Source organism: Podarcis muralis, chromosome 2 (genome assembly GCF_964188315.1).
Source record: "Podarcis muralis chromosome 2, rPodMur119.hap1.1, whole genome shotgun sequence".
Lineage (NCBI taxonomy): Eukaryota > Metazoa > Chordata > Lepidosauria > Squamata > Lacertidae > Podarcis > Podarcis muralis.
In genome coordinates, this window is record NC_135656.1 from 103679115 (window position 1) to 103693978 (window position 14864).

General features: G+C 40.6%; 1 protein-coding gene across 1 annotated transcript in view; it reads right to left on the reverse strand.

Moving 5' to 3' along the window:
• PRKAR2A (protein kinase cAMP-dependent type II regulatory subunit alpha) overlaps positions 1 to 14864 on the reverse strand; it is an 82639-nt gene that overhangs the window by 29076 nt on the left and 38699 nt on the right. Inside the window, exon 3 of the mRNA XM_028719617.2 lies at positions 38 to 90. Within this exon, the coding sequence (XP_028575450.1) occupies positions 38 to 90 (53 nt within the window). The remainder of the gene's footprint in view (positions 1 to 37; positions 91 to 14864) is intronic.

Genomic DNA, 14864 nt, shown 5'->3' on the forward strand with positions numbered 1-14864 from the left:
TGCAAAAATCAGATACAATTTGTTCATTCTCCCTTACCCTTGGTTCTGTGTCTTCCTCTTCTTCATCTGGGTTGAATGCTTCTGCACAGACTTGAAAGAGAAGAAAATATTTTTTAAAAATTATAAACATGCATAAAGAACAATAAACTCGTGTGTGTGTGTGTGTGTGTGTGTGTGTGTGTACATACACACACACACAAGCTTGCCATGCTGCATTGCAACCTATTTATTGTGTATGAGGAAGATGTACTGGTATCTTCAATTATGTTATTGCTCCCAGTTTTGGCTAACTGTTCGGTAGAAAACACACTATCGCAATTGTCTAAGCCAGGCATGTCCAAAGTCCATTTCGGGGCCCTAATCTGGCCTGCCAGTCAATTTAATCCGGCCCCCATGGCAGTATATGTCCTGGGGTAAAATCCTTTAAAAAGCTCAGCAACTTCAATCCTTGATCAGTTCACTTCATCAAATCGGGCCCTCTTTGTAAAACGTTTGGGAACACCTGGTCTAAGTAAAGCAAAGGCTTCTTCCTCAATTGCATAACCCCCAATGGCTGGCTTGGTTTTTAGCCCATTAAGTCAAAGGCACTCAGCAGAAAGCTAGGAGGGGGAAACTGAAAGCTTTTTCTGTTGGGGAGCTGAATAATATTTCTCTGACCTTATCACCTTCCATAGGGTAAATTCAAATTATATATACGCATGGGAATTAACATGAGGATGAGGAATTAGTTCTTGTATATCTGTCACTGTTATATTTGTATGGTGACTGCAGGGCTATGTCCTTCAAGCTATAAATTATAAAAGTGTCATTTACTGTAGTTGTCTTGTTGCATTGGGACTAAAGCTGTTTGCAAAGAAGCAACTTTGCAATATCCAGCACCTTGGCACATTAGAGGAACATTTGGACTGTCTGACTCTACAGCTTGCAAACCAGAAATGTCTAATATTCTTTCAGACTATTGTGTTGTTCACGTGCTAAAAACAAATTACTTATGCATTAAACTCCTTTTTTGTAAATAAAATTTTATTGATTTTACAATTTCAACTTCAACAATTATTTTCCATCCTAAGGGGGGAAAAAGAATGAGAAATACAAAATATCCAACGCAAAGTATAAGAAGTAAAATAAAAAAATAAACATCTTCTTGGGACTTCTCTTTAACGTTCGGACTTCCCTCCATTTCCTTTCCTGGTTCATTGAATATATATATTTTCTGCATAATTATACTTAAACCTCTTTTTTCTTATCCTTATTATTTTATTCTAATTACATACCATCAGTTTTTATTGTTTCAGTTCAAATTTCCTTCCATAAACTTTATCTTATTTTAACTACTTGCAAGTGTTTGGGTCAAAGCCTGCCAATGTTTCTACTTGTTTACATTATTTTTGTACATATACAATAAATGCCTCCGATTTTTGCATTAAACTCTTTTTAAGCATCTGCTTTTATTGCATAAATATGGCTGCATCTAAAATAAATTCCCCCCACTTTAACTATTCACAAGCTTTATGCCACCTAAGTCCCATAGGACCTACACAGCCAGAAGTTACAAACACTGCAAGTGTGCAAACACAGATCACTGCAATGACAGAAAATTGGGATTTGGTCTATATAGAATTGTTAGATATTGTTAGATAGATATTGATTGTTTCATTAAGTGATATTGATGATTCATAATCTATGAAGAGATTAAAAATGTTGTGGAACTGAATGGTACAATAGTTAAAATCCAAAAAATAAAGGGAAATGGTCCGGACTCCTGGTGCTGTTTGGAGAATAGGAAAGGAGCGCAGGAAGCAGAGGCTGCATGGAAAGTGGGACATATATATGTCTGTGGATGAAGAGGTCACAACATTCCTTTGGGTGGAAGCAGATACTATTGGATACTATTGCACTGTCCTATACTGTCCCCATATGACTACTGGGCTTAGAGCTACGTATAATGAGTAATACTTTGGTTAGCAGGATTGCCGGGGGGCCTTAACTAGCCCTGCTTAAAGGGGGAAAGAACTAGAGATTACACTGGATACAAAAATCCTGCTTTACAAGAGAGAGACAGAGAGAGGGGGGGGGAGAACTTCATTCTCACTGAACATGGATGGGTACACTCTGCATCAATATAACCACCAATACTAACAAAATGATATTATGGATCTGTATTTGCTATCCAGAAAGAATAAGGGTTCCGTATACTGTAAAACTAAATATTTAAACTGAAGCTTGTGAGATTTTATCAACCCAATCTGTATTAAAAGAAGTAAATAAATTTTATAACTAAAGTTAAGTCATATGCAGAAAGATTACTTGAACAGGATACATTAAGTCAATGATACCTCATTTTCTGGTGCAGCATAAAGCTCCTAGGGAAGTGAATAACCAACTCTGAACACAAATTAGTAATCCATATATCCCCTAAAGCAGGCATGTCCAAAGTCCATTTCGGGGGCCCAATGCAGCCCGCTGGTCGGCTTAATCCGGCCGCCTTGGCAGTTTATTTCCTGGGCTAAAATCCTAAAAGAACTCAACAACTTCAATCCTAAAAAAAAGTAAACAACTTTGGTCAGCCTCCACGGCCCTTCACTTCATCAAATCTGACCCTCTTTGAAAAACGTTTGGACACCACTGCCCTAAAGCCTTCCAAAGACATAGAACAGTCATTTCAACTTTGAAGGGTCATTATATTCTACTATACAGATACAGTGGTGCCCCGCAAGACGAAAAACTCGCTAGACGAAAGGGTTTTCGTTTTTTTAGTCGTTCCGCAAGACGAATTTCCCTATGGGCTTGCTTCGCAGGACGAAACGTCTTGCGCGTTCTTGCAAGTTTGTTTCCTTTTTCTTAAAGCCGCTAAGCTGCTAATAGCCGCTAAGCCGTTAAGTGCCGCTAAGCCGCTAATAGCCGTGCTTCACAAGATGAAAAAACCGCAAGACGAAGAGACTCGCGGAACGGATTAATTTCGACTTGCGAGGCCCACTGTACCATTATACTGAAACAGAAAAGCAACTCAAATTTGTATTCAGAGCAATTAAATGTTGTTTCCAACTATTCTGAATATACAGTTTAGCATTTTAAAAATTGGTGTGGCTGTCTGCAAACACTGGGCTGTAATCATCTAAATCCTTTATCATTCTCTACAAACAAAGCCAAGTGCTTTAACTCTCCAACGATTTGACTTTACCCCCTTAGGCGCACGCTTCCATTGTCTCACAAACAGACGGGTGCCAGCATTAACTTCAATAGGTCTACTCTGAGTAGGACTAGCATTAAATGCCACCTAATGGGTTTCATCCAATGCCAGTCCTACTCAGAGTAGATCTAGTCAACTTAATGAACCTGACTTTGTGCTCAATGCACCCAACCAGCCAGGTCTGTAGAAGACCTGTGCAAGAACTTCCGCTCACACAACAGGGCTTTCCCCCCACTCTACTCCCACTGTGAGCCCCCCAAAACTGCAGGGGGGTCATTTCACCTAGGAATCAGGAATGTTTGCACAGACTGGAGGAAGCTGTTACAGCTTCAAACAAAACAGTTGTCTTTTTCTATTTAATTTTATCTCTCCTTGCTTATTCTACAATTTTTATGTAAACAGGTTTGTGGGGTCCACCTGAAAAGCAATATATACCATATTTCACTGCATAATGGTCGCCACTGCGTAATAGTCACACCCCCTTTCTTTGGTCCCTAAAATCGGTCCCCAAAGCATTCATCGCATAATAGTCACAAGGTGTAACTCTCAGCGTGTGCATTCTCAGTACCAAAAACAAGTACACCTACCCTGAAATACTAGTTGCAGATGGGTAGCCGTGTTGGTCTGCCATAGTCAAAACAAAAAAAATTCCTTCCAGTAGCACCTTAAAGACCAACTAAGTTAGTTCTTGGTATGAGCTTTCGTGTGCATGCACACTTCTTCAGATACACTTCAGTGTATCTGAAGAAGTGTGCATGCACACGAAAGCTCATACCAAGAACTAACTTAGTTGGTCTTTAAGGTGCTACTGGAAGGAATTTTTTTTGTCCTGAAATACTACTGTAGTAGAATCTCAAACTACAACTAGGAGAAATGCCTCTTTTCTTACCTTACAGTTGCAAACAGCTGAGATGGCAAGGTTGGAATGGTGTTGAGTCCTCCCTTCCTTGCCATCCTGCAATTCATTTTACCGTAAGAGATTCATCTGCTACTTCCTCCTTTCTAGCTGGAATCTATGTGTTTGGAGCCAAGCCAATCCCATTAGTTCCTTGTTCAAATCTGAACTTTAATTAAGGCTGCATTAAAAGATGAATCTATAACTTCTACTTTGCTTTGATTGCAAGACTAAAGAGAACAAGTCTGAAGGGTGGGGGATTCTCCTATGCGAGAACCAGTCGTAAGGTTATTTTGAATGAGCTGATATCCGGTGAGTGAAATTTAACTGCCCCTCCTCCACCCTACCACTCATCCTGAAACCATTCACAAAATTTAAAAAAGTCCTGGAGGCAGTGAAAGGCTCCATGCAGCCCTAAGCAAGAACAATAAAAGATTTATAAAAAGAAATTATGACCAGTATTGACAGCAAATATTCTTTCAAGAGAATATATTACGGTATGCTCAAGTCATTCAGTGAAATTGGTCAGGAGAAGGTTCTTGCCCAAACAATTTATTCATTCCACACATTATGTGGAATGCACTGCTGCAAGGTGCAGTCGTAATCACTAGCTTAGACAGCTTTTTAAAAAGATATGTCCTCTGTGGATTTGTCTGAATAGATATTTAAACATGACAGCTAAAGGTGCTGTTCAATATTTGAAGGCGGTATACCTCTAATTACCAGTTGCTGAAGACAAATTGGCACAGGATGCTTATCACTATACCATGCTGCGTGTTTCCCAGGAGCACACAGCTAGCTACTCCAAGAGACAGTGGATGGCCTAGATGGCTCATTGGCTGGATCCAGAAAGGCAGGTATTGTTGGACTGACCTGGAAAGTGCCCTCAACTTTATTTATAATTTGTTCCCTTCTCTCCTTTCTATAGCAACACTCAGGTCAGTATACAATTAAAAGCAGCACAACAAAATATACACTCAATTATCCTTCAAGGACAAGATGTTTCTGGTCTCCCCCCCCCCCCCACTTCTCTTTTGTAAGTATGGTTGCTTTCAAACCAGAAATTTCTTGCCTTTTTTTGGAGTCTGCTTACATAGTGAAAGTAAAGATGCCTAAGAACAGCAAAAGATTAGGAGTCAGAATTGTTTTAACCTTACTTTGTTCCTCTTCTGTTTATGTTTTGCTGGAGTCTACACCATTAAGAATTTTACAGAGACACTCATTTGTACTCTATTCACTAGCCTGACAGTACAAAACTCTTGGAACATTGCCCAGCTTATTGAAGTGAATAAACCTGAGCAGAGAGAGAAAAGCAAGCCTTTTATAAAATCTGAAAGGAACCCCAGAAGCCTGCAAGTCACTGGAGATCAAAGATTTATGCAGTTTCCTAGCCACGTTATGCATAAATGCAGCATTAGCTGAGATACTTATTTGTACTCTCCTACAGAGAAAAAGTACTGTGTAAGTAAAGCATTGTCACTCCGCTAGTTAAGCATTGGTTCAGGAATTAACACAACGCATTCTAACATTAACAAACATAAAGCTGAGATGAACAGCACTACAAATATCATGTCTTCTTTTTTTCTATTTCCCCCCACAATTAAGCAAAAATCAAACAGATGGAAATGTGCTGTTTTATATATAATGTCAGGCAGGATTTGAGATAAAAGTGCTCTTAGACAAAAAGTCACAGCATCTAGTCTTGTAGAAATACATTCCATGTTTTACTTTGCATTTGAGTGAAGGAAAGACACAGAATGCCAGACAGAAGCAGCGTTATCCTCATCTGAAGAGAAACTCATTAAAAAGTGGAACAAGGGTTTAAAATCTCCTTAACAGTGGTAAAACAGTAAATGAAACAAAAGAGTACCCTCCACTCAGAAATGAGTTACTACTGTATTTTGCTTTCTTTATAGTCTTCCTAGATCAGGGGTCTGCAACTTTTAAGACAAAAAGAGCCACTTGGACCCATTTCCGAAGGGGAAAAAACCTGGGAGCCGCAAAACCATTGTGACATTTAAAACAAATATATCTCCGGAGCCGCGATCTGACAGCGGGCGGGAAGGTGACGTCGGGACGGTGCATGACTAATGCACGCACCGCCCCCATGCGACGTCACAGCCAGTACAGCGCCCGCCACAGTGGGGAGTGTCGGGGCGCACAATGCACCTCCTCCCCTTGCTAGTATCTGCCCCGGAGCCGCGGCAAAGGTGTAAAAGAGCCACATGTGGCTCCGGAGCCGCGGGTTGCAGACCCCTGTCCTAGATGATACAACAAGGTCTGAACTGAACTACAATGACCGTTTCGTGGGGGGGAGGGTTTCTATTCCCGGCCCCCTCATGCATCGGTGGAGCACACATGAGCACACCACACCCCATTACACTCTTTTAGTGACATGTTTAATGATGCTTTCATGTCACTTCCAGGTTCAGCTCTGTGCACGCAATCGCGCATCATTCTGATGCACGTTAATCAGTCCTTGCCAGTACTTTACATTACTGCTCACATGACAGCTGTGGTAAATGAGTTCAATAACTGAGGGGAATTAATGATATGAAGGAAGGGACACAGGTGGCGCTGTGGTCTAAACCACAGAGCCTAGGACTTGCCAATCAGAAGGTCGGCGGTTCGAATCCCCGCAACAGGGTGAGCTCCTGTTGTTCGGTCCCAGCTCCTGCCAACCTAGCAGTTCAAAAGCACATCCAAGTGGAAGTAGATAAATAGGTACTGCTCTGGCAGGAAGGTAAATGGCATTTCCGTGCGCTGCTCTGGTTCGCTAGAAGCGGCTTATTCATGCTGGCCGCGTGACCTGGAAGCTGTCTGCGGACAAACGTCGGCTCCCTCGGCCAGTAAAGCGAGATGAGCTCCGCAACCCCAGAGTTGTCTGCAACTGGACCTAACGGTCAGGAGTACCTTTACCTTTACTGATATGGAGATTAATGTTCTTGAGCTTCAGTTGCAAGTTCCTGTAAGTTACTTGACATTTCTCTAGTTGGTTACATTTCTCTGTTGCTTGTATTGGTGATTCATGCAAGATTGCATTATCAGTATTACAGCTGTGGTTATTGTTACCAACCATTGATATCAGCTTTGAAGTCAGTTCACATGATCAAACAACAAGAAATCTGGGTTCCAGAACATATGCCTACAAACTGCTATGCATTCAAAGTGACATGTTCGACAGCCACATTTTTGTAATTCTACCTCACCAGTACGGCAGAATCTTAAGGAATTGGATATTGTACACTGACCTGCTGAATACACTGGGCAAGTTCACAAATCACAATAAACCACAGTTAAAAACAAAGTATGGTGCAATGTCAACAAGCAGTATGCTACTCAAAAGTGTACTCATTCTCCATTTGTCCTACTGCTGACATGTCATGGTCAAAAGAAGCCCAAGCATCTGGTGGGCTGTATGATCCAGAACTAGACTTACATGTTATTGAGCATATGGGATTTCTGTTTGGTCAACCATGGGCATCAGACTTCCAGACAGAATAATGAGACCCACCAAAATGGTATCTCAACTTAATTCCCTTGGTGTCTAAAATAATCTAGTTAAGTCACTAATGGAAAATAACAGAGGGGATGCTCTTTATGAAGACCATGATTGTGTGACCAGTCTATGAGACATGAGATACTAAGATACTACAGCAGTAGCATGATTAAAGCTGCACAGCCTCAAATTCCAACCCTTTTCACTGCATTTAATCTTTTAATTCCCTTGTGTAGCCTCCAAGACTAAATGTTTTTCCCCAAGCTCTACAATAGTTATTTTCCACCCATAATTGGAAACACACTCCTAAGTATTTTAACAGACAACATAAATATAATTTTATGAGCAATGAAATGAAGCTTTTAAATCATTCTGGTCAATATTTTAAATTTTCATTATATTTTCATTGGCTTCTTCTTTCAGCAGCTTCCCCCACTCCCAGGGAAGTATTTCAAAAACTTCCAAATTAAAAAGCACCAGCAGAGTCTGGTGATTCAGAGAACAGAGCATGAGATGCTGATAACAACTGGAATAAAAAGCTGGTGTTAATGTGACCTTGCAAACTGCAGAATCAAACAGGTTGCAGATTGCATATTTCATCAATATGTTTCCAAGCAAAGTATTCTGAGTCTACACTGAGAATCTCTTATTATTATTTTTTAAGAATATATAGGTTGCTGCAGAAAAAGCAGAGCGTTGAATACTACATTAAGGAAATAGTAGTATAGCACAAAGTTGCCTGTCTTGCTTGACTCTCCATGGGAACACAGAGAGAGAAAAGACTCAGTATAGGACAGCACATTCAGCTGAGGCTGAAAGCAAAGTCATTGCTCACCATTGTTTCTAGACAGAATGAAAGCTGGAAAAGGCAAGTCCTGTTCCTCCCACTAACCTTGTAACGCTTGCAGTCAGATAAAGCACCCTGACAGCTACCCATATGGCTTGGATACATGGGCATAGCCAAGGGAGGGAGCCAGGCCCCCTAAATCAAGTAAATCAATAAAAATACTTAGCTGAGGTTCTGCCCACCCCACTCTCCGCAACATGAAACCTGCCCCCCCGGCTACGCCCACGCTTGGATATTTACTTTACTACCCATTCTTAAGGTGGTGTACTGTTACTGCAGAATTTAAGTGTTATTTTTAAGGGGGGAAATGTGCAATGAAACCCCTACATCTATACTGCAGCCTTAGGCAGTATAGCCTTTCCAGACAACAGTATGTCTACTAAATAAAATAAACATGCAGCATCAGGACATCTTTCCTCAATGAAACGCTTCTCTTCCAGATCTATCATATTTTCCTCAGCACTCAGTTTTATTTTCTCAAAGGGAAACACGTGCAATCTCATCTCTCTCTAATGCACCCACTGCTACTGAAAATATTTGGTTTTATCCAACTAAAACATGTGTGAACAGAGTGACTTCCACAAGTGCTACAGAACTAGCCCCCCCCCCTTTTCTCCCCCTGCACACCTCCCAAATCTGCTCTGGGCATTCCAATTCTCCAAAAATTTGGGTATGGTGCAGGCAGTGCACAGGTGGGAGGAAATTCTGTTCTGTTCATGAAAGTTCTTCCATGCACACAATGATTTAGCTGGATACAATTCCAAGTAAAATCTATTCAAATAGCATTGACCTTATTGCACAACTTCTGTTACATCACTTGTGGCAATGCGTGATGCCCACAACACTTTGGGGTCTTCAAGTTTTAGGTTAAGAAGATTCCCACAAAGCAGAACCTACTGCTGCAGAGATTTCATGAGCCTTGAGGTGTTTTATTTTTGAAGACTCTGCCCTTTTTAACCTCAGTATAGGAGAACACGTCAGCTCTTTAAAGCAGCTACTGATTGTCCCTGGGTGGCACTGTGATCTAAACCACTGGCCTAGGGCTTGCCGATCAGAAGGTCGGCAGTTTGAATCCCCACAACGGGGTGAGCTCCCGTTGCTCAGTCCCTGCTCCTACCAACCTAGCAGTTCAAAAGCAAGCAGTGCAAGTAGATAAACAGATCTACGGGATCTGGCGGGAAGGTAAATGGCATTTCCATGCGCTACTCTGGTTTGCCAGAAGTGGCTTAGTCATGCAGGCCACATGACCAGTAGAGCTGTACGCCAGCTCCCTCGGCCAGTAAAGCAAGATGAGCGCCGCAACCCCAGAGTCGTCCACGACTGGACCTAACGGTCAGGGGTCCCTATTTCAACAACACAGATAACCTATTATTTTGTGGAGCCAGGGTATCAGATCTTACATAAGTTTAGCATATATATTTTTAGAATAAAAGGCAGCTTTATTTTTACCAGCGAGAAATGCCCTTATTCTAAAATACAACCATACTGGCTCTGTAAGGTCCCCATGTTCAGAGCTACAAATCTCCTAATAGGAATGTTCTATCAGCACCAGTATCCTCAAATCAATTAGAACAGCTGAAGCACAAACATTCGTTCATTTATTCATTCATTTCACTTAAAAAAGCGCTTGCCTTTGGTACTGTGTGGCATGTTACAGGCAAATCCTTAATCTCGGGCACGTCTAGATATGTCAGAGCCGTGCACCTGACGGGGAAAAAAAGCTGATACAAATATAGAACACACAATGGCTGTTGCATTGACTATAAAGAATACATAGTCTTTGGTCACAGAATTTTAGAGTTCGAAAAGACCCAAGGGTTATCGAGTCCAACCCCCTGCAATGCAGGAATCTCAGCTAAAGCATCCATGACAGGTGGCCATCCTACCTTAGCATAAAAACCACCAAGAAAGGAGTCTACCACCTCATGAGAGTCTGTTTGCCTGTTAGGTATTTTGACAGTTTCCTTTTCTTACGATTGCTATTTTATCCAAACTCTCAGATTGTCCTTTATATTTTCAGACATGCACTCATGAAGCAGTCACTAAGATTTATCACTAGATTGTTTCCAATGGAAAATTCCACAAAAGCATTGCACTATTTTCTCCCACTTTCCCCTTGGAACAAGTTCCCATATCAAATCCCCAAATTTTGAACATTTTACTTCACATGTATTTAAGCTGCTTTCTGTTAACACCTTTAACACAGAGACGTGACAGTTAGAACTAGCTGTTTGAACTTCATGTTCCTCAAAATATAACAAGGAAAGAACAGTGGAAGGTAAACATGTTAGTTGAGCCTATGCCAAGTCACTGCACAGAAGGAGAATTTCTGAAGAGGCTTTTGGATAAGATACCTGCCCTAAAAAAGATCCACTGGAAAATATGAGTCATTCACAACCACTACTTTACAATTCAAGGCAAGGCCCCCACTTTTAGGAATATCCAATGTTTTCACATTGTTTACTTACATAATAGTTTTAAAATATCAGATCTGTGTAACTAAGGCAAATTTAGCAAGGCACTGAGCACCAAATTATGTCACTGTCTCAAAAATAAGCAGTAACGTTTGTCATGCTAAGAGCAGGGGTGGAGAGAAAAAGGATATATGAATTTTACTTTAAGCCTTTTTTGGTACAGTGCTTCAGGACTCCCAGCAAGTTCTAACAAATGACTCAGGCTGTATTGCCACAATCAGTATGCAGTTTTTACAAAGGTTGTTAAACGCAAGTACTTGGCAGGAAAATACTCTTGAAAATAGACACACACAGGGAGAGAATTATATTCTACAAATAGGGAATCTTGTTTGAAATACAGTTTCAAATTAAGCTGTTCCTGTTTCATTTAAAAAAGAATTCACTGAGTGGTTTATTTCAGTTATGAATGGAGCAGAAAGAAAACCATACTCCTTGTTCTGTGATGACCAGCCAAAAGCATACTTTTGTGCACCTATTACCCAACAGATTTCCCCAACCAGTGGAAAATGAGAGTTTGTTCCAACAGCCTCCGGAAAGGCATCTGTCATATAAGTACTGGTGCTTTGCATCCCCCACCTGGTAGAGTGTTTGGGACTGGAGGAAATCAGGATCCAAATGGCTATCACCACACTAATTCATAGTTATTAACATCACACAAAATTATTATTTCTGTCATGAAAGAATTATGATCACACACGCGAGCTATATTTTAGGAGGCTGCCCTGGAAGGCATATTTCACGTGCTCTACGAACTTGTAGTCTTATAAAGATTATGCGTATTTCATTCTATTGAAAGAGCAAAAAGTAATATAGTCATACCTTGGAAGCCAAACAGAATCCGTTCCGGAAGTCTGTTCGATTTCCAAAATGTTCTAAGGGGCAGCTTCCAAAGAACGTTCACAAACCGGAACACTTACTTCCAGGTTTGCAGTGTTTGGGAGCCAAAACATTCGACTGCTAAGGTGTTCATCAACCAAGGTACGACTGTACGTACTAGGAACACAAACCAATTTGCAATCAGAACCCACCATTAATGAAATCTGCAATGAATATAGTCACTTGCAAACAAAAAATACAGTTCTGCATTTTCCCTCTGCCCTATAAGCGATGCCACTAAAACATCAGGATATATTGAGACCTCCCCCAGCCACACTATGGAAAGAGACAGGAAGCCTGGTCACACATAAATCAACTTGATGAATTACTGAATATATTCAGTCCCCATTGAACGTTTGGGTTGGTTTGCTGTGAGCAAGTGATTAATAGAAGATTGTTGGTTAGTGGTTTATGAAACAACGCATTAGCAGTTTAGACACAGCTTGTTCTGTATAGGTAGCTAGAACAAAGTCTATTTTTGTTGGAGCAATGTTCATTGTTAATGGTCCTTGAAATTCAGAATAAAAATTAGACACAAGCTGAAGTTGTGTAATATATGGGTCATAAAACCCTCAGGCAAAAATTATCTATACTGGATTTTAGGGGGGGGGGGGGGAATGAGCTGGTCAGGTTAAGCAGGTCAAGCCATTTTTTTTAAAGCCTCATCCATCCTCTTCTCCAACAGCCTGTTTACTGATGTGTATATGGTTTATTACCTTATGTGCGTTGTATACCACAGTGAGCATGCAGCAGTTGCACCTTGTCAGAACTTGTCAAGAAATGTATATTCTGACAATCTGTATTACCATCTTAAAATTCTCCAACCCAAAAAATTGAAATATTTGAAAAAATCCCTGACTATAAGCATAACCTCATTCATACTTTATCCTTTTCTGATGTGTTTTAAATGAGCCATTCTTTTCACAACCTCCGTCAACTATTCATCAATACCCATTGCCAATCGTGGTGGTTTCTCTAAAGAGATGTCTCCCAAGTTCAATTCTCCATCTCATCAGTCACTTTTAGAGGGCCAGACGTTGCATTTAACTGGAGCTCCCAGAACCCAGGTAATATGCAGCCAACTCCATTTTGAAACCCTTCACATTGGCTTAAAGCAAACATTTCTTTAAGTCTTAGAACCTAACTGCTATTCCAACATCATCAAGCAATATAGAAACAACTTGCCAATGGAAACTTGTATTTTACTATTTGGTACTGTTCGACCAGCTTAAAATATTTGTTCTTCACTTCAAGGTTTAAATAAATACAATAAATTTATTTCAGATTTTGTGGGAAGGGGGTTGTGGGGGAGAATCCTGCTTTACCCCACAATGATGCAGCACATGATTGCCATGGTTATTTATTCATTTATTCTTTAATATTTCTAAAGGAACAGGAGTTGAGACGGGGAAGAAAAGAAACCCAAAGACTTTAAAAGCTACTGTTATTATTTTAAAAGATAATATTTTTAAGACTCAAGTTCCACATTTGAGGGTAACAAGTAAGTATGATGTATACACTAGCTGTCATTTGGCCCCCACCAAGCTAACTGAAATGCTGTGCAAAAGTTAATTACATGCAGGCAAATATGCAAGTTCCAAGCTGCTCTTTAGTCAATGGGGGCCCTCACAACAGAAAGAGTTACCCACTCCCAATTTGCAGTTATTTTTCCAAGTAGGTATTAGAACAAGATGCAGCTTTAAAACTGTCAGAGGAAGAGTTGTTCCTTTGTGAAGCTTCCCAAGCTGTTAATCTATTACAGCCTGAAAACAAGTGCTTGCTATAGCTCAGCTAAACATCCATTTGTCTTTCAAACTGGAGCAGGTCACAGTGTACCATCTGATCCAGCCCATTTCTGCTAAACTCTACAGAAGTAATTGTGAAAAGGAGAACCACCACCCCCAAATGGGTGCATAGGACAACACGGATCAACTGGGGTGACTGGGTAGCAGGAAGAGCTCTCTTTAATTATTATTAACCTCTGTATGGTTATATACATGATCTACATACTAAAAACTGAAATGCTTTTGTTTGTTCCTCCGTAACTGTCATAAATCTTTGCTTAGGTTACCATGACATTTAGAGCAGCCCTGGCAAGCCAGTGACAGGTACAATAATACACTGCTTTTATTCTTTGAACGCATACCAACTGCTAGTCGAGATATAAATTTGTTTCAGTCTTATGTATGTGAAAACTAACTGACTCATCACATGCCTTTCTGGAATGAAAGGTCATCTTATCGCTGCAACAGGATTGCCTACAGTATAGTCAGTGTATCCACATTTACATAACCTTGGCCTTAACAATGGAAAAGAATGTCAGTATACCAATATGTGAAGCAGAAATTACAGTGGTACCTCAGGTTACATACGCTTCAGGTTACATACGCTTCAGGTTACATACGCTTCAGGTTACAGACTCCACTAACCCAGAAATAGTGCTTCAGGATAAGAACTTTGCTTCAGGTTGAGAACAGAAATCGTGCTCCAGCGGCGCGGCAGCAGCAGGAGGCCCCATTAGCTAAAGTGGTGCTTCAGGTTAAGAACAGTTTCAGGTTAAGTACGGACCTCCAGAACGAATTAAGTACTTAACTTGAGGTACCACTGTATTCTGATTTGTGAACAGCTAAACTTGAATTTGACATGCAAAACAAACCATTCTTACACTTGATGAAGGATTTTCCTACAGGTGTACAGGTCCGAATCTATAGACATACCTCCGGAGCCCTAACTAGGCACCTTCTATCTGCTCCCCAAAATAAACACACCAGGCAACCCTGGGCACATTGCAGCTTCAGGCATCAGCACAGTCAGGGAGCCTATTTATGAACTCTATTCTCAGACAAAATATCATCAACACTCCAACTTATATACAGGACACCACTGACTGAAGAAACTACAATATATACTATCGTATATTATTTGTACTTCTACCCCACCCTAAACGGGTCCAAGGGCAGATTATAAAAGTAGTACAATAAATCATAAAGAACTACAAAACAACCAATGACAAAGCAGCATCCCAGAACAGCAATGAAGGAGGAAAGACATTCACTTAAGTAAAGACAAAGAAGTATTAAGAA